At 36.8% G+C, this 18,685-nt stretch overlaps 2 protein-coding genes across 13 annotated transcripts in view; one reads left to right on the forward strand and one right to left on the reverse strand.

The window, feature by feature from the left end:
- Positions 1-18,685, forward strand: part of WWP1 (WW domain containing E3 ubiquitin protein ligase 1) — a 141,005-nt gene that overhangs the window by 113,105 nt on the left and 9,215 nt on the right. For 6 of the 11 annotated variants that reach the window (XM_077942293.1, XM_077942295.1, XM_015145627.3 and 3 more), the window contains 3 exons: positions 1,841-1,937; positions 2,392-2,464; positions 8,664-9,817. In XM_077942293.1, coding sequence (XP_077798419.1) covers positions 1,841-1,937; positions 2,392-2,464; positions 8,664-8,763 — 270 coding nt within the window. In that variant the 3' untranslated portion in view covers positions 8,764-9,817. 11 annotated transcript variants of the gene reach the window in all.
- The window catches only part of RMDN1 (regulator of microtubule dynamics 1), a 34,746-nt gene continuing 31,942 nt past the window's right edge, over positions 15,882-18,685 (reverse strand). For both annotated transcript variants that reach the window (XM_001083289.5, XM_015145669.3), the window contains exons 9-10: positions 16,582-16,715; positions 15,882-16,128 (exon numbers count right to left, since the gene is read on the reverse strand). In XM_001083289.5, the coding sequence (XP_001083289.2) occupies positions 16,078-16,128; positions 16,582-16,715 (185 nt within the window). In that variant the 3' untranslated portion in view covers positions 15,882-16,077. The remainder of the gene's footprint in view (positions 16,129-16,581; positions 16,716-18,685) is intronic.

The raw sequence follows: 18,685 nt of genomic DNA on the forward strand, positions 1-18,685 counted from the left end.
CTCACTCTATTGCCTAGGCTGGAGTGCAGTGGCAGGATCTCGGCTCATTGCAACCTCTGCCTCCCAGGTTCAAGTGATTCTCCTGCCTCAGCGCCCCCACTCCAAGTAGCTGGGATTATGGGTGCGTGCCACCACGCCCAGCTAGTTTTTGTATTTTTAGTAGAGACAGGGTTTCACCATGTTGGCCAGGCTGGTCTTGAATTGCTGACCTCAAGTGATCCACCTGCCTTGGCCTCCCAAAGTGCTGGGATTACAGGTATGAGCCACTACGCCTGACTTTTCTTTCCATTTTTAAAAATGCAAATTAACAAAAATATTGGAGAATAATGTTTCAATACAGTATTAAGGGGAGAAGGAAGATGCTAAACAATGTGTATAATATGATGCTTTTTGTTTAAAGACTTATCATCTGTATAGTAAAAGTGTATGTTAGTATGGAAATATATCATCTTTGAAAAGGCAGAGAAAAAACTGGAAACAGTTCTAGAGGGGTGCTGAGCAGTTGGAGGCGAAGGTAGGAAAGCTGCTTTTCATTAAGTAAAAGTCTTTTGCATTCTATACTATTACCTATTATAAAATAAATACATAAATAGGAAGGAATAAATCCATTTTCACGCCTAAAATACCTGAATTGCATTGCATGCAATATGCATACTATTGTCTGTAACCTTCCCTTTCAGGCTTTTTACTAGCTTCGTTACATTTGGTCTTCCCTGGCTTTCTGTTTACACATTTGTATCTACATAGCCAATGAGCTTAAGCTTAGGGTCATATAAATCCAAATGAATACTTGTGTTTTCTGAAGTGGGTTTCTTTTAGGGGAAGTGGTGAGGTTTATGCCAGACCTGGTAATAAGTTTTGTTTCTTGTGTTTTGTTGAAATATGTGCCTCAGCACAGTTCTTCACTGAAATATTTTGGGACATGATTAGCACAGCTGTTTTATCTTATCCTTAGCTAAAGTTTATTCCCTATTTTTAAGATACATTTCTACTCTTAATCTGCTCCCTATGTTCCTTGCTTTCTGTTATACTCAGACCAATCAAATTAGTATTTCACCACATTGCCCATTTATGTCTTTGAAAATGACTAGTCAGTGAAATAGATAATTTTAGAGAAATGTGTACTTTGGTTTTTCAAGTACTAGTCAGGAAGAACACAAAGTGTTAGGAAAATGGTGTTTTGTGGGAGAAAATACCATAGACTATTAAGAGTGGCAGCAGAGAGGTGTTCATTTGTTTTCTGTAGCTTAAAGGGGAGATGGGTAATTGACTCAGGGAGGAATAACAGTGGTTTAGGGCTCATCTAGACTTGAGTTCAAATGTTAGTTCTGCCACTTTAGCAGTTTAAGAAGGACAAATCATTTAAACTCTCTAGGCCTCCATTTCCTTATGTGTACAGTGGGGATGCTAATGATTCTACCTATCTCATAGAATTGTGAGAACTAAATCCATGAAAACCATTGGCACACTATTTGGCAGGAACCCTTAATAGCTGTTATACTACAGCCCAACAACAACATCTATCTTGGTTGCACCTTTTGTTTGACCTTACATAAATGACTTAACCTTGCCAAGATTCTCGTGTCTTTGCTCGCTGTAAGATGGGCGTAGTAATGATGGTGGCCAGCCTCCGTGTTCTCATGAGGATGACCTGAAGTGAGGTTCACAGTGTGCTTAGCATGGTGCCCACCCTTATTAAATGACAAACCCTACAACCACTTTTTCACACGACTTTTCAACCAATTCAGTGTTATTTAATTTCTTCAAGTGTGTACTAGTTTCATGATTGAATATAGTTTAGCATTTATTTCATATTAAAGTACATTGGATTTCATTACAGTTTGTGAAAGAGACAGACAATGAAGTAAGAATGCGACTACTGCAGTTCGTCACTGGAACCTGCCGTTTACCTCTAGGAGGATTTGCTGAGCTCATGGGTAAATGTAGTTTCACTGTAATTTCTCTGTAGATAATTTTGTGATAATAATGGCCTTTGGACATACAGTAGACTTGAACTAAAGATTACTCTTCTGTGCTGTAGATAGGACTTCATTTAGAAGAAAGAAAAATGAATGGCTAATATCAAAGCACTTGTAAGACAAAAATGAATGTCTCCTCATATAGCTGAGGTGGCCATTGCTTTGCTCCCTAGGGTGACTGTGAAGGGAGCGACATTCTGTATAAATAGTTTTCTTCCCACTGATTTAATTCTTATTGCTGGATCTCTGCAACAGTAAGAAGCTTCTTCAGGCAGAAGCAGCTTACATTGTGAATTTCTTCTTTATTTCGTATCATTCATATGATTATGCAGCATGTTCTATTATTTAAGTAGTTGTCAGAAGAAAAAAGTTTAAAGGACCAGATAAACTTTGTCTTATTTTCCTGGTGTAGGAAGTAATGGGCCTCAAAAGTTTTGCATTGAAAAAGTTGGCAAAGACACTTGGTTACCAAGAAGCCATACATGGTAAGTTCAAGAATCCTAAATACGAAGGTGAAAGCCACAGAGAATCTTTTGTTTTGTTCCTTTAAAAATATGTAAGATCCAGTATAACTGCGTATTCATTAAAGTAGTCAGAATTTCAATTTTGAGAACACATTGATTAATACAGCATTCTATAACTGAACACTTTAGCGTGTTCTCATTAATAGAAATACTTGAGAAATGCATCCATGGATTCAACAAATATTAGTGTACCCACTATGTATAAAGTAAGATTTAAGTATTCCCTGTCTTTTATGAAGTTTGTGCCCCATGGTGGGGCGCAAATGACAACAGATAAACAAATAACTATTTGCAAATCCTGGTAAGTCCTTCGAAGGGAAAAATGAGAGTACTCTAATAGAGAACAACTAATGGGAACCTACTCTGGGTTGAGTGGTCAGGGAGATTTCTTGGAAGGGGTAATTTGCTTAAGTTGAGTTTGATAATGAGCATGCTGTGGGAATAAGCAGAGAAAGAACATTCTTTGCACAGAAATGCCAAAGTAAGCAAAGACCCTGAAGAAATTGTTTTTCAAGGAAATGAAGATGATAGGTATGATTGGAACTTGGTAAATCAGAAGAAAGGGAGATGAAAAAAATTGGGGGATGTAGGCAGGGATTAAATTATGTACAGCCTTATAGGCTAATATAAAGAACTGAGATATCAAAGAAAAATTAGACAGCTTTGAAAAGTTTTAAATAGCAAGTAATAAATCCCAGAAAAATCGGCCGGAAAACAGTATAGGGGAGGAGTTGGATGCAAGGGTGAATGCAGGGAGAGTAGTTAGGAAATTGTTATAGTTACCCAGGCCAAAGATGACAGCCTGGAGATAGGTGATTCTTTCAGGAGGTCAAAACTATTTTCATACCAAGCCATTATTTGCCTTTTTATCATTTTGAAATTTCTACTTGTGGTGCAAAAGCAATGGTTTGTGAACCTGCTTGTGCCTTAGCATAAATCAAGGCAGTGGCACCAAACTGCTACTACCTCTGTATTCTTCAGCACCATATACTTGAGGTTTAAAGCAAGGGAAAAAAAAAAAAAAAAGCAAAAAGGCAGGTTCATTGAAGTTCTTTATGAAGCAGTAAAAATTACTAACTTTATTCAATCTTGATGCTTGAGTATATGTTTTTTTAACATTTGTGTGACAAAATAGGAAGTCTGAAATAGCACTTGTGCACACCAGAGAATGATTTTCTTAAAGGAAAGCTCTTGGGCAGTTGTTTGAGTTGAAAACTGAACTAGCTTGTTTTCTTTTATGGAACACTATTTTTACTTGAAAAAATGACCGCCAGCAGTTTATGCAGACTTAGGTATTTGACAGACATTTTCTTGAGAAGTAATGTTGTTAGCTTGTCATTTTAAGGAAAACAATAGGCATTTGTTGGTGGTGATAATTACCACCATGAGCTTGAGAGCTTCTGAAGACTTTCGTCAATGAGATTAGTGAGATTGTTTGTTTTTTGTTTTTTTGAGACGGAGTCTTGCTCTGTCACCCAGGCTGGAGGGCAGTGGCGCGATCTCAGCTCACTACAACCTCCGCCTCCCAGGTTCAAGCGATTCTCCTGCCTCAGCCTCCTGGGTAGCTGGGATTACAGGTGCGCACCACCATAGCTGGCTTATTTTTGTATTTTTAGTAGAGACGTGGTTTCACCATGTTGGTCAGGCTGGTCTCGAACTCCTCACCTCGTGATCTACCCGTCTTGGCCTCCCAAAGTGCTGGGATTACAGGAGTGAGCCACCATGCCCGGCTGATTAGTGGTATTTTAACAAATGTGATTTTTTTTTCCTATTATATAATTAAATGAGTCAACATTTAGAAAATCCTTATAATTCAATGAGTCATTATTTTCAAATGATCAGTGAATGCTACAACAAATGTTACAAAATGACGCATGAGTAAAAGATCTATTCAAAGTGCAAGAGAGTCTGGGCACAGTGACTCACACCTATAATCCCAACACTTTGGAAGGCCGAGGTGGGAGGATCGCTTGAGCTCAGGAGTTTGAGACCAGCCTAGGCAACATGGTGAAACCCCGTCTCTACAAAAAATACAAAAATTAGCCGGGTGTGTTGGCACACACCAGTAGTCCCAGCTTCTCTGGAGGCTAAGATGGGAGGATCACTGGAGCCAGGGAAGTCAAGGCTGCAGCGATCCATGATCACACCACTACACTCCAGTCTGGGTGACAGAGTAAGACCCTGTCTCAAAAAAAATCAAATCAAATCAAAAACAAAGTGCAAGAGAGAACAGTAAATTTTGTATAACAAAGTACAAAGTGTTCTTTGACCTGATTTCGAACCATATTGTGCATTCCCTTGTCAAATTTAGTATCAAAGAATAATATCGATAATTATCTGACAAGATGAGTAGAGTATATCTCTATTTCTAACTATTTTTCTGTGTGGGGCAGTAGATTAAATGTACAAGTAGATATCAGAATCCAGATGTTTTCTGTTACACCAGATATTTAAAAGATTTCCAAAACTATAAAACAAAATCACTCTTTCCACTATATTTTTTTGGAAATACTTGGGTTTTTCCCATTAAAATGTTTATTTTCATATCAAAATGAATTAATACTTTTTAAACTTCTGTTTTAACTTGTAAATATCAGTAGCTATAATTCATATAAATAAAATATGTTTTAACTTTTAAATATCAGTAGCTATAATTCATATAAATGAAAGCTCTTTGCAGTTGGAAATTTTTTTTTCCGAGACAGTCTTGCTGTGTTACCCAGATTAGAGTGCAGTGGCACAAACACAAGTCACTGCAGCCTCAACCTCCTGGGTTCAAACAATCTTCCCACCATAGCCTCCCCAGTAGCTGGGACCACCAGTGTACACCACTATGCCTGGCTAATTTTTTAATTTTTTGTAGGGACTAAGTTTTGCTATGTTTTCCCAGGTGGGTCTTAAACTCTGGGCTCAAGCCGTCCTCCTGCCTTGGCCTCTGAAAGTGCTGGGGTTATAGGCATTAGCCACCGCTCCCAGCCAAGGTTGACAATATTTTTAAGAGTGAAAAGGAGTCCTGTGACCAAAATTTGAAGACCTCTGCCTTCAATTAAAGTGGTAGATCCAATATCTACCACTTTTGAGTGATTTTTGAGTCAAGGGGAGAATTAAAATAGATTTCAAATTTTGTGAAGGGAAAGTAATTACCACCCACTGATTTCTGTTTTCTCAAAGTATAAGGAGAAGTCACTGGCTAAGAGTGAAGAAAGGAAAAACTTTCGAAGGAAAGAAGGAATTGGGAGAATTGTTAGAGAATAGGGAAGTATTGATTAGAGGAACACGGCTAAGATTGCTAGGCAAAATTGGATTGTTCACTTGGATTAGTAGTATATTTGAAATGACAACCGTCTACTTGAATGCATGATTTCCTCCCCCAGTAATTTTCAGCTGTCAAGTTGAAAGGAACAAGAAAGCAGAAGATTGAGTTCATCAGAATTTGAGTTTATGAGTTCAAAAGAGGGAGAAGCGTGAGATTTAAAAATATTTGTAGGCCGGGCAAGGTGGCTCACACCTGCAATCCCAACACTTTGGGAGGCTGAGGTGGGCAGATCCCAGGAGTTTGAGACCAACTTGGCCAACATGGTAAAACACCGTCTCTACTAAAAATAGTCGGGCGTGGCTGTGCACGCCTGTAAACCTAGCCACTTGGGAGGTTGAGAGCAGGAGAATCAGTTGAACCCCAGAGACGGGGGTTGCAGTGAGCCAAGATTGCACCACTGCACTCCAGCCTGGGATACAGAGCTAGACTCTGTCTCAAAATAAATTAAATGAATATGTCATAAATACTTTTACAAATACAAATAAAATGCAAATACATTATGATGTATAATGATGGACTATGATCCCTAATTATAGTGATGGGCTATAGGTAAAGAAAAAAGGGAGGACAAGAAGAGGTAGACAGGATAGTATGATGAGGTCAACAGGCTGGCATTTTAATTGAAATAAACTGGAAAGACATGGTAAGAGAACAGGATTTTTAAATTAGAAACTTCCTTTACTGGTGATGTCAGGGTTCAAAGTATAGCCTTGGGGTCAATAATTGAAGAAAGCAGAATCAATTTTAGCTTGTCTGTCTTACAAAAACAGCACAAAACATAATGGCCAATGTTTTAAAACAGAAGCCTCTTTTGGATGTTTTCAAGTAACCTACTTTCATGTTTTTCAACTCGGCATTTACTAAATATCTACTGTATGCGAAACAGATCAGCATTAAGAGAGTGCAGAGATGACTGCCCTCATGGATTTTAGAATCTAATGGGAGAAACCAGTCAGTCCTAATCCAGAGTAGATTAAAATAGATGCTAAAACAGAAATAAAAGGAGCTTATGAATAGGGAAATTGTATGTATAAGATGCTCAGAGGAAGTTGTAGCATTTGGACTGGTTCTTGATGAAAAGTGTATTCCAGATCATAGAGAGCAGGGTTACAGAAAGAGAAAGGCGTGTGGCATGCTCGGGAGAGCGTGAAACAAGTTGACGGTAGAGAACAGAAGCTTCCTTTCCCCACCACAGCCCCCTCCCCACCCACAGCAACTCAAAAGCAGCAAAGGTTTTTGAAGAGACATAAACTGGTATGTCATTTTAGCAAAAAGTAAAAAAGAAACAAAACAAATGGGCCCAAAGTTGAGTAGCAGGAAATTCTCTGATGATCCAGATAAGAGATGATGGGGAAGCATATACAGAGGGATGTAGTGGCAGTAGAAATGATCAGGAGGAGCCTGGGCAATGTGACAAAACTTTGTCTCTACAAAAAATATACAAAAGTTAGCTGGCCATGGTGGCATGCACCTGTACTTCCAGCCACTCCGGGGGCTGAGGTGGGAGGAGGGAGGATTGCTTGAGCCTGGGAGGTCGAGGTTGCAGTGAGCCGAGACAGTGTCACTGCACCCTAGCCTAGGCAACACAGCCAGACCCTGTCTCCAAATAAATACATAATCAGGAGAAAAAATGGAATATTTGGTAGATAGAATGACAGAATTTGGCAAAGACTATATGTGAAAGATGTAAGAGAACAGAAAGTGAATGGTTGTCTTATATAGGAAGTATTGAAAAATAATATTTTTTTGACCTTGTTATCATACTCTACCTTGAAGTATAGTTTAAAGGGGAAGGCAGTAGATGGTCTGCTTAGTTGCTGCTATTAATATCTTTAACTTCTTTTAAAATACAAAGAATACAGTCTTAAAACAGCACTGTTTTAATTAGATGCCTTGTTTCAAAGGCTCTTTCCTTACTCTAACATGGGAGGATCAAGGGCACATGGAAAGTGGTGGGAATGGTAAGAGGGTACCTGGATAATCTCTAGAAAGCTTCTGCATGGGAAAATGAAGGTACAGAAGCGTTCTGACTTACTCAGAGCTATCTCACTAGTCACTGCTACTGTGGGGACCAAAACCCTGAACACCCGAATCCTAATCTAGCTACTCAGTGCTGTACCTTACAAAATGAAATGTGATTTCACCTTTGTAAACTGAAAAATAATACATTGTTATTTTAAGCATTTTTTAGTATTTTAACATTTTTCATCAGTTAATCCCAGAATGGAATTATTTGAGTATGACAAGGCTAAAAAAGTATCATTTTAGAAGAGTTTATATATGTGGTTAGATTATTTGAAAAGACAGATGTATATATTTGTTCACTGACTGTCTCCACCCCAGAATGTAAATTCCATGAAGACAGGGATTTTCGTTTTCTTCACTGTATCACTAGCTTATCGGTTATGTCAAAAAATCTCAGTAAATGACTGATGAATGAGTGACTGAGTGGATGAAAGAAATGGACTCTTATCCTAAGAGAAATTAGGAGGACTCATGACACACGTAACAGGAATAATAAAAAGAAAATTGATTTTTTTTTTAAAAATTGTCTTTATCCAAATTTGCTACACTTATTATTTGTAATTCCATTTTCCTCTCGGAGATGTTAAAATAGTTTTTATATGTAAGTCTTAAATTTGGATTACTCTAAGAAATTTAGAAATGTTAATATACCAATTAAGTAATATTATAGTAGTAAATTGTTAGAATAATTCTGGCAAAATTTTTACATATATAGTATATATTCATATATCCATTCAGCTTTTCTATGTGCTTTGAAAAATACTGTATTTTTTTTTCATTTTATTGAAAACATCTGATTTTGTTTTTGTTTCTGTTCAGTTTTAATCGCTTGGATCTACCACCATATAAGAGTTATGAACAACTAAAGGAAAAACTTCTTTTTGCAATAGAAGAGACAGAGGGATTTGGACAAGAATGAATGTGGCTTCTTATTTTGGAGGAGCTCTTGCATTTAAATACCCCAGCCAAGAAAAATTGCACAGATAGTGTATATAAGCTGTTCATTCTGTACAGTGAATTTTCCGAACCTCTCAAAGTATGTTTTCCGTTCTTCCACAGAAATATGCAAAACAGTTCATCCTTTTCTACTTTATTTATTGTTCCCTTGAAATGACTGACCAGGAAAAACATCATCCTTAAATTTTGAAGCAAGTGAGAGACTTTATTAAAAATACATATATATCTATAAAAGCATATATGATAGTGGCTCTAGTTTTATAGAGCTCCAAGTGTATGAAACATGACAGCCGTTCATTCATAAAGATCTGGATTTGCTTTACCTTGTTAATATTATCTAGGGGAAAAAGTGCAAATTGCTCCATGTTCTTCTCTCCCTTATGTAACATCTCCTGAGGGTGTTTAGTTGCATGGCTGTTCAGGAAGGTATTAAGGGCTTAGGCCAAATCTTACTTTGAGTATGTTAAAAAAAAAAAAAAAAATGCTGCTGGCTTTTCTGAAGACAGGTGCTTGAAACCTGTCAGTTTGTTTTAAATAAATACAATAGTTGAAAATTTTTCTGTTACATCAGTAATATTGTCAAAGTAATGGATAAAACCATAACTTACACATGCAAGTCATATACTAGATCTGCTACTATTTAGTTTATCGAAATTGGAAAGATTCATTGAGCAGCATAGAAGTTTGTTTACATGTTGAGATGCTAGGTATTTGTGGAATTAAAAAGAATCAGGCACTTTTGTACTTTGTTTTTAAATCTGTGATGTTTTTCAAATTTAATTCATAATAAATTGATGCAGTTTCATACTTAGGAACATACAAAAGGTAATGTGAACTCTGCCACTTTTTTTGTGTTCAAAGTTTTGGATTTTATGAAGCCAGATGGATTGAAGAGTTACATAAGCATTTGAATGCTCTAATATGAGGCTAATGATTTTCTGTTAGTATTTGACTATCTTCATTCCTCTCAAATTCGTAACAGTTCTATTTATCTGAATTAAATAAGCATATAAAAATCTTTTGAGTCTCCCCCTTTTTACACAGATAATTATTTTTGTCATAAGTAACACTTTTTAATTGTTTTTCATCATAAGGCCTTTGCTGAACTACAAAAATGTGTAACAAATTAAAATCTGATGTGAATGATATTAATGCTACTTTTAGCCAACTGGGCTTCCTAATACAAAATTTTAAATTTCCATTTGTATCATGCTTTTAATATGCACTGTAAATTTCATCAACTTAAACATTTTTTATAGCCATGGAACTGACTTCTTAAAATATGTTGCCTATAAATATTTCACTGCTAAGTACATACAGAAAAACAGTAATTATTGTTTTGCCAAAATTTTATTTTTCTACATACCGAGAGTGTGTTCTGCATTTTATTCAGAAATCACAGTAAAGACGAAAGAAAGGCAGTGATCTGCTTGGCTGAATAGACTCCTTTTCCAAATCCTAATTATGAACACTCTGGTTATTTTCAAGCCTAAAGAATTTTTTAAAAATTCTAATGTATGTGACAGGTTATGTGATAGACGGTAACTGGTCTTCAAAAAGGACTGCCTTAATTATACCATAAGAGTTAAGTATTAGAATTACAAATGGTACCACTGCTGTATACATTTTGCTATGACACAAGTTATTGAATATCATTCATTGGAGGTATGATTTAGCAGATTTGACTAAAGAAGGTGGCTTTCCAGTTCGTTTTCAGGGTGCTGGTCTCCCTCCTCAAGTAAGAAATTACGATGCACCAGGTGAGGCTACACAGAACCCTACAAGAGACCAAACCAGCTTTGTTTTGGAGAATTCATCAGGGTCTTCCACTTTTCACACCCAGTTATAGATATCCAAGACCTACAGGCAGAGCTGTCTTGATTTATCTACCCAGTAGCAGTCGGAAAAATTGTAGAAATATGGTCCCTCACTCACCTTCTCCCCTTCTTCCCTTCCCAGCTGGACCAACCAGAAGAAATTAGGGAGTGCAAGACTCTCTGTGCAGTTCATGAGGAAACAGACAAAAGGGAGGCTCAGAGACAGGTGTATACTGCTATTTCATTTTGGTGACTCACCCGCCCCCACCACCAGTAAATAGTCCAGGGAATAGATCACAGACCCAATACAATTGTGTCTATTAGATCAGTTTAGTTATTTGTCTTCCAGGGAAAGCAGCTTACCAGTGTTTGGGGTTCCCCCCCTCACCCCCATACTTCCCAAGTAGTTGAAAATGAAAAGGTTAACAAAACCTTTCCCCCTGATGATTTCTGTTAACTACCTACCTCTTCCTACCCTGACAACTAAATAGGATGTATTGCCAGGCAACTTTGCTTCCGGTAAGTATGACCCCTAGGACTGGTAAGTTGCATCTGGACTGGGAAATCTCCAGATACATGATAGAAAGCCACAGCTTTGGACATACTTGAGTGGAAAAGTCTTGTAACTGCATGTCCTTTAAGGAGGACCCTGAGCTGTCACCTGGGGAGATACCGTTGCATTGCTGTTAGAATATTGTCTTCTGAAAAGGAGGGTCAAAATTGTCCTGCTGGTGAGCTGTGGTTCCTGTCCTAGAGCCTTCTGAGTAAATTGGTGCCAAATATAGCCTGTTGTAGACTTGTTAAGTCTGAATGTTTGGTTGAACCTAAGAAGATTGGTGGATGATGCAGAAGTAAAAATCTTCCTTTGTTGAAATACGCAAATAAAAGTTGTCCTGTAACACTTAGTTGGCCTTAAAAGCCAAGCTTTAGGTCAACTGGGGATTTGATCTAAGTCCAAAAGTGATATCTCCTAAATTCCAAAATTTCTCTCCTCAATTCTCAATCAAGAACAAAATCAGAGGTAATAGTAGTTGTATTTATTGGTATTCATGGCAAATCCTTTACATAAATTATTCTTTTAATCCTTACAATTCCATGAAATTGGTGGGGGTTGCCTTTAATGATGCTTTTTTTTATAGATGAGGAAAGTGAGTATGAGAGAAGACATTTTTACAACATCCACAGCTAGTACACAGCCCGTGATTAAAAACTCAGTTGAGATAACTTGGCCATCAAGAAATTGAGGACTTTTACATTCTTATAGGATCATGGCCACTTTCCAAAATCAGTATTCTACTCACATCCTCAAAAGGAAGGAAGGAAACATCTATAAAGGAGAGAGATAGCCTGTGTATGTAATACGCTTAGAAGACAGAGTACTACCAACTTCTATATACATGTATATGGGGAAATAAGCATCTCAGTCCAGCAGTCAGCTCTGGAATCCACACAAGAACAGAATCAGGTGGGGGCTGCAGGGGAAGGAGTAAGGGATTCCTGGGGTTCCTTCTCAGTAGTGGGTCTCATCCTTAGTGGGGAAACATCAAGAACCAATGTGACATGTGGGGAATCAGGCTCCTGGGAAGTCAAGTGGAAGCGACTTAGTGCACAGAATTAGAATCTTGGGAAGGCACCATGTCTTGCAGAAGAAACCTAACCCTCAGAGAGTAAAGGGGAAAAATGAAGATAAGGACCCAATAGCCATACTCCTGGACATGTATCCCAGAGAGAGAGAATTTATGTAGACATAAAAACCGGCATATAATGCTCATAGCAGATTTGTAACAGCCCCAAATCAGGAATAACCTAAATGCCCCTCAGCATATGATTGATATGGTATGCCCATACAATTAAATACTAATCAACTCTAAAAAGGAACAAACTATTGATAGAACTTAGGTCTCAAGGGAATTATGCTGAGTGGAAAAAAAAGTGTCACAGGGTCTCACTGTATGATTCCATTTGTATAACACTGTTGAAATAAAATTATGAAGAACAGATTAGTGCTTGTCAGAGCTAGGGATGGGTGGGGGAGAGGAGGTGGATGGCGTGACTATAAAGGGACAGCACTAGGGATCTTTGCGATGATGGAACAGGTCTGTCTGTATCTTGATTATGGTGGCAGTTACCAAAAATCTACATGTGATAGAACTGCATACAACTATACACACAAGAGCATTTAAAAGTGGTAAAATCTAAATAAGGTCTGTGGTCTGTACCAATGTCAGTTTCTGGGTTTTGCTATTGTACTTTAGGTTATATGAGATGTTAGCACTGGGACAGGCTGAGAGACGGGTACACAGGACCTTTTTTTTTTTTTTTTTTTTTTTTTTTTTTTTTTTTTTTTAGTGTGTGAATCTATAATTATTTGAAAGTAAAAATAGTTTTTAAAGTTCTAATAAGGAATCAGGAGGTAAAACCGCACTCCATAAAAAGCTTTATTACTGAATGATACCTGATCTCACAAAAAACAACTTAGCAGAAAGTATTCTTGAACTAACCCAGACCCTTTCCTCCCATTTGATGACTTAGTATTGCTGGTAACTCAACATAAAATTACATCCCTAGGGAAAAAAATAAAATCACTAAAGAGAAAACTGAAAATGAGAAAAAAGTAAATTTTAACACAATATGCTAATATGAATTAAATTATTAGATATTTAAAAAATCCAAAATAGCAACTTAAAAACTCAGAACTGGACAAACAAAATGCAGATGTGAATGACTGGCTAAAATCAGGAAAAACATTCAGAGAAAAAGACAAACATATCAGACATGAAGGCAATTATAAAGTATCTAAGGAAGAAGAGATACAACCAAAAGTAAAATAAGAGATATGGAAGATATAAATGAAAAGAGCCAAGAAAATGAAACAAAAAGGCTAAAAAAAATCAGTAAGTGATAAATATGAAAGTCAGGCAAAGATCTAATAGAACTAATTTGAGTCCTGGAAATAAGCTGGAACAGCGGTTCTCAAGGTGTGGTCAATTAGGCCAATCTGGAATGTGACAGAATCTATGACAAATGGACTGGCCTATTCAAAAAGTCAATGTTGCAAGAAGAAAAAAATGGGGAACTGTTCTAGATTGAAAGATAAGCAACAAATCAAATGCAATTTGGATCCTGATTTTAAGAAGCATGAGACATCTTGGGGACGTTTGAGAAATTTTGAATATGGGTAGATACTAGATGATGTTAGAGCATTGTTAACTTTTCCAGTTGTGATAATGGTTTTGTGTTTGTTTAGGAAGATGTCTTTATTCTGAGAAAATGCATGCTGACACATTTAGGGGTGAACTATTATGATGCTTGCAATTAATTTCAAAAGGTTTAGAAATGTATGTGTTTGTACACACACAGACATACATATAAATACAGTTTGAACATCCCTGAATCCAAAAATCTGAAACATGAAATTTGTGCTCCATAATTCAAAGCTTTCTGAGTGCCAAAATGATGATACAAGTAGAAAATTCCACATCTGACCTCATGTAACAGGTCACAGTCAAAATGCAGGTGCACAACACAGTTTATTCGGTTTCCCTAAAGGAAAAAACCCATTTTAAAAAGCCATCCAGCAGAATGCCACCACATCCCTAGAAAGACCCACTTCTGGCCCTTCAGCTGCTTCTGTTTCTCCTCACCTACAAAAATAAAATACAGTATACAATAACCTTTTAAAATACAGCATCATAAGCGGGAGACTGAAAGCCTGCCATTGTTTGTTGCTGCCGTTAACCAGCTGATAAAGGTTTCTGGTGATGCTACTGTTGCCTAGCTACCCTGACCACATTATTTTTTCACTGTATCAATGGTATGTCTTTTTTTTTTTTTTTGGCCATCTTTGTTCCTATGCGAATTATGTCATTTTTTTTACTGTTAAGTAGTTATGCATGAATAAGTATAGTAACTGCTTATTGGTAGCATATAAATTCAGTCAGGAATGATGGTGACATCAAACCACAAATTGACCACATGAGTGGCTGAGATGACACTTTTGCTTTCTGATGGTTCAATGTATGCAAACTTTGTCTCAATGCACAAAATTATTTTTAAAATATTATATAAAGTTACCTTCAGGCTATGTGCATAAGGTATATATGAAACAAGTGAATTTTGTGTTTAGACTTGGATCCCATCTCCAAGATGTCTTATTGTGTGTATGGAGATATTCCAAAATTTGAAAAAAATCCCAAATCCAAAATGCTGCTTCTAGTCACAAGTATTTCAGATAAGAGATACACAACCTATATAGCAGAATCGTTGAATCTGAGATGGGTGTACAAAGATCACTACTTTCGGTCTTCCTTTTTGTTTGAAAATGTACATGATAAGCATATCCATACAGTTCATTGTAACATTACAATTTCCAAATCCTTTGGGGAAAATCCACCTACACACAGTCTCTCTTTATCCAAGTGGATTCAAGATGATATTCCTTTTTACAAAACTTAAAAAGATTTTGCAGTGGTGGCACTCCAGCCTCAAGTGAGTAGCATAGTCCTGCCTATTTAAAAACATCTTGTATTCCATTTCACTCTTAAGTTTTGTGTTCCTTCCATTCCATTAGGGCATAGAGCTTTGTGTCTGATAAATTCAGTCTACCATGAGACTATACACCACATTTAGAGGAAACTGGCCAGGCGTGGTGGCTCACACCTGTAATCCCCACACTTTGGGAGGCCGAGGTGGGCAGATCACTTGGGGCCAGGAGTTTGAGACCAGCCTAGCCAACCTGGCAAAACCCCATCTCTACCAAAAATATAAAAGCCGGGTGTGGTGGTACAACCCTGTAATCCCAGCCACTCAGGAGGTTAAGGCAGGAGAATCACTTGAACCAGGGAGGCGGAGGCTGCAGTGGGCCAAGATTGTGCCACTGCACGCCAGCCTGGATGACCGAGTGAGACTCTGTCTCAAAAAAATAAAAATAAAAAAGGAAACCACTCAATTTTTAGTCGTCTCCTGACTTAATTCTTTCCTTATACAGGTTAGCTCCAAGATACATCATTTAACTACTTTATGTCAGGAAACCACAAAATCCTAACCTCTTTCACCACACCTTCTCTGCAAAGATCTCAACTTAGAATCAATCCAACTTGAAAATCCATCCCCCTGTATATCCCCTATGGATCCATTTCCCCTCCTCTACAAAGCTTTCTTTGCTTGATCTCCCATCCCAATGTGATCAATCCTTAGAAATCTCATACCATTTTGCATTGCTGGTATCCAGGATGCAAAATAATCTTTGCCGGAGCCATGGAGATTTATTTCTACCACTCTTACGGCAATTATTTATTTTACTTTATTATTTGTGAAGAAGCCTAGAATTTTTTATATTTACACTGTTAAATGGTCACAACATTTTAAAAGCCGTAGAACAGTTATAGTTCATATATTTTTATAATTAAATGAAAAGGCAATGTTTATTAGCTGTTTCACACATCGTCTCTGAAAAGTTCTCAGTTCTTCTCACTGAAACTTGTAAGCAACTGAGCAGCTTCTGTCTGTATCTAAAATGGAAAAATATATGTTATAAGCAAACAGGAGAGCTAAGAGACTAATTTGTGAAATTTAAGTTTATAAAGTGTCTAAGAGTTTCCAAACACCAGATAGGACATTATAACAATAGAATTTCTTGACAGTGACCCGATGAGACTCTCAGCTCTTCCACTTTAGTACACATCCCTTGACTTTTATGTTTTAGAAATCTTAACTCCATCTGCCATGTGTGTCAAAACAGGAATAATTCTGCATTGTAGCAGGCAACCCCTAACATCTCTTTGGTGACAGTAACTAAACATTTCCTATATAGAAATATAAATGTCAATGAATTTACACTTGAAATGAACACACCTGTTTTCAACAATATTATGCATTTAGAAAATTATGCTTTTAAAGTTCTTAATTCACCATTTAATAGTGCCTCAAAACATTTCTGCCTTACTTTATGGGAGATGTTTTACCTGTTTATCCTCCTCTGTGTGTGCTGGATAGTCCTTGGCTTTCATTAGCCAGAAAGCAGCAAGCTTTTTGTTGTGTAGTTTCAAGTATGTCTTTCCTAAAAGAAGTAAGTTTTTGCTGTAGAAGTTTGGATCCACTGCACATAGGAAAGAAAAAATGATCTCAGATGAAATAGTGTTGCTTTTATTTTTAAAGGTTTGATTTTGAGGTCTAAATTTCAATAAATTGGGTCAATAAGTGATTAGACTAATGGAAATTCTCTTTTGTTCAACTGTTTATATCTCAAACAAATATTTGTAAAATAATAATTACCATTTAATGAACATCTACAAATGTGCTAGGCACTGTATTATACACATTTCTGATTTTCACAACTTTGCAAGTGGGTATCTCCATTTTATAGATGAGAAGCTGAAGCTCCTGATAGAATGTACGCTATTTGAGGACAGTGATACTCTTTTTAATCTCTTTAGTTCCCTATGGTACCCCAAGTGCCTACAACAGTGTGTGAAACAACATACATTCAGTGTACATCTGCTGAATAAGTGAATGAAATAATGATGATGACATATATATATTTGATCAACATTTACTGGATGTCAGCTATACTTAAGCATAGAGGATGAAACAAAAGCTCTGCTTTTTTCAACTTTATAACGAAAAGGAGAAAGAAACATGAATACAACTAAATGTAATATAAAAATGAAGGGAATGCTTTGCTAGATATACAAACTTTGAAATGGTATGAGAAACCAAAAAAAAAAAAAAGTGGAGAACATTCTTCGCTGAGAGAAAAGCATAAAGCCTATGAATGAAAGCATAGAATTATCTCACCAACTTAATTCTCCACAAAGTTTCCTAACAATCTGAGATCCTCTGTATTCAAAGCATACTTTTTCCTGTATACAATTAATGATTAATTCCATGTGCTCCTTAGCCAAAATTGTTTTACTTCTTTTATTTGAGCAGATTTGTGTGATGCCATGTTGATATACTTAAGTTGTCCTGTGGTTAAATATATTCTTAAATTCATTCATCCAATCATTCATCTATTTACTCGGTCATTGAACAAATTTGCCAAGCATTGTGCCAAGTAATGAGTGTGCAATTGTGAGCCAGAAAAGACAAAGTCCCCGTCTTCTCTGAATGTACAATCTTAGACATGTAAGTGTTATAGTATTGAGTGATAAGTGTCACTGGAGAAACAAAAGATACTAAGGGCATCGGAGGAGCTTCTGAACTGAATATGGACCAGAAAGAAATAAGGTAAGGTCACTGAAGAATGACTGAAGTTACCACACATTTATTTTAGCTCCATGAGGGAAGAACCATGTTTTTCTCAACACACCCAACCCTTAAGTCTCTAAGTACTATATTTTTACTTTGTAATTAACTTTTAAATCTCTTTTTAAAAAAAAGTCATTCCTAGATTCATATTTATGGTATGTGAAACAGTATGATCATGAAAGGGTATTAGTAGAAGGTAATAATGTAAGTCAGAATTGATAAATTACAGAGATAAAACATTCAGATAAAATTCTGTAGAAAACTATTATCATGAAATGAACAAGTCTATTATGTGTGGGATCTCAAATTTAATAAACATGGGATCTTCTTAATTTTCTCCTGATTAAGTTTTATAGAATATATTTCAATGGTTTTTATGGTCTATTTGGTAACATATGCTTACGTCTCTTATCTCCCCCACTTAGTGTATGAATATTAAAAAGGATAAATTTAGGATGGCCTGGTGACAGTTTCATAGGACTAGTCACTTTTCAAAACAAACATGACCTGAAACTCTTTATCACAATATCTTCAAGAGAACTAACCTGGCTGAATAGCAGAATTCCCATTTAAATGCCTCTAATGAGATATATATATATACACACATATATATATATTTTTTCCCCCCAGACAGGTGTCACTCTGTGGCCCAGGCTGTAGTGCAGTGGTGCAATCACAGCTCATTGTAGCCTGGAACCCCTGGGCTCAAGTGACCTTCCTGCCTCAGCCTTCTGAGTAGCTGGGACTACAGGTGTGTGCTGCCACACCTGGCTAATTTTTATTTTTAATTTTTGGTAGAGATGAGGTGTCACTATGTTG

Source organism: Macaca mulatta, chromosome 8 (assembly GCF_049350105.2).
Source record: "Macaca mulatta isolate MMU2019108-1 chromosome 8, T2T-MMU8v2.0, whole genome shotgun sequence".
Classification (NCBI taxonomy): Eukaryota; Metazoa; Chordata; class Mammalia; order Primates; family Cercopithecidae; genus Macaca; species Macaca mulatta.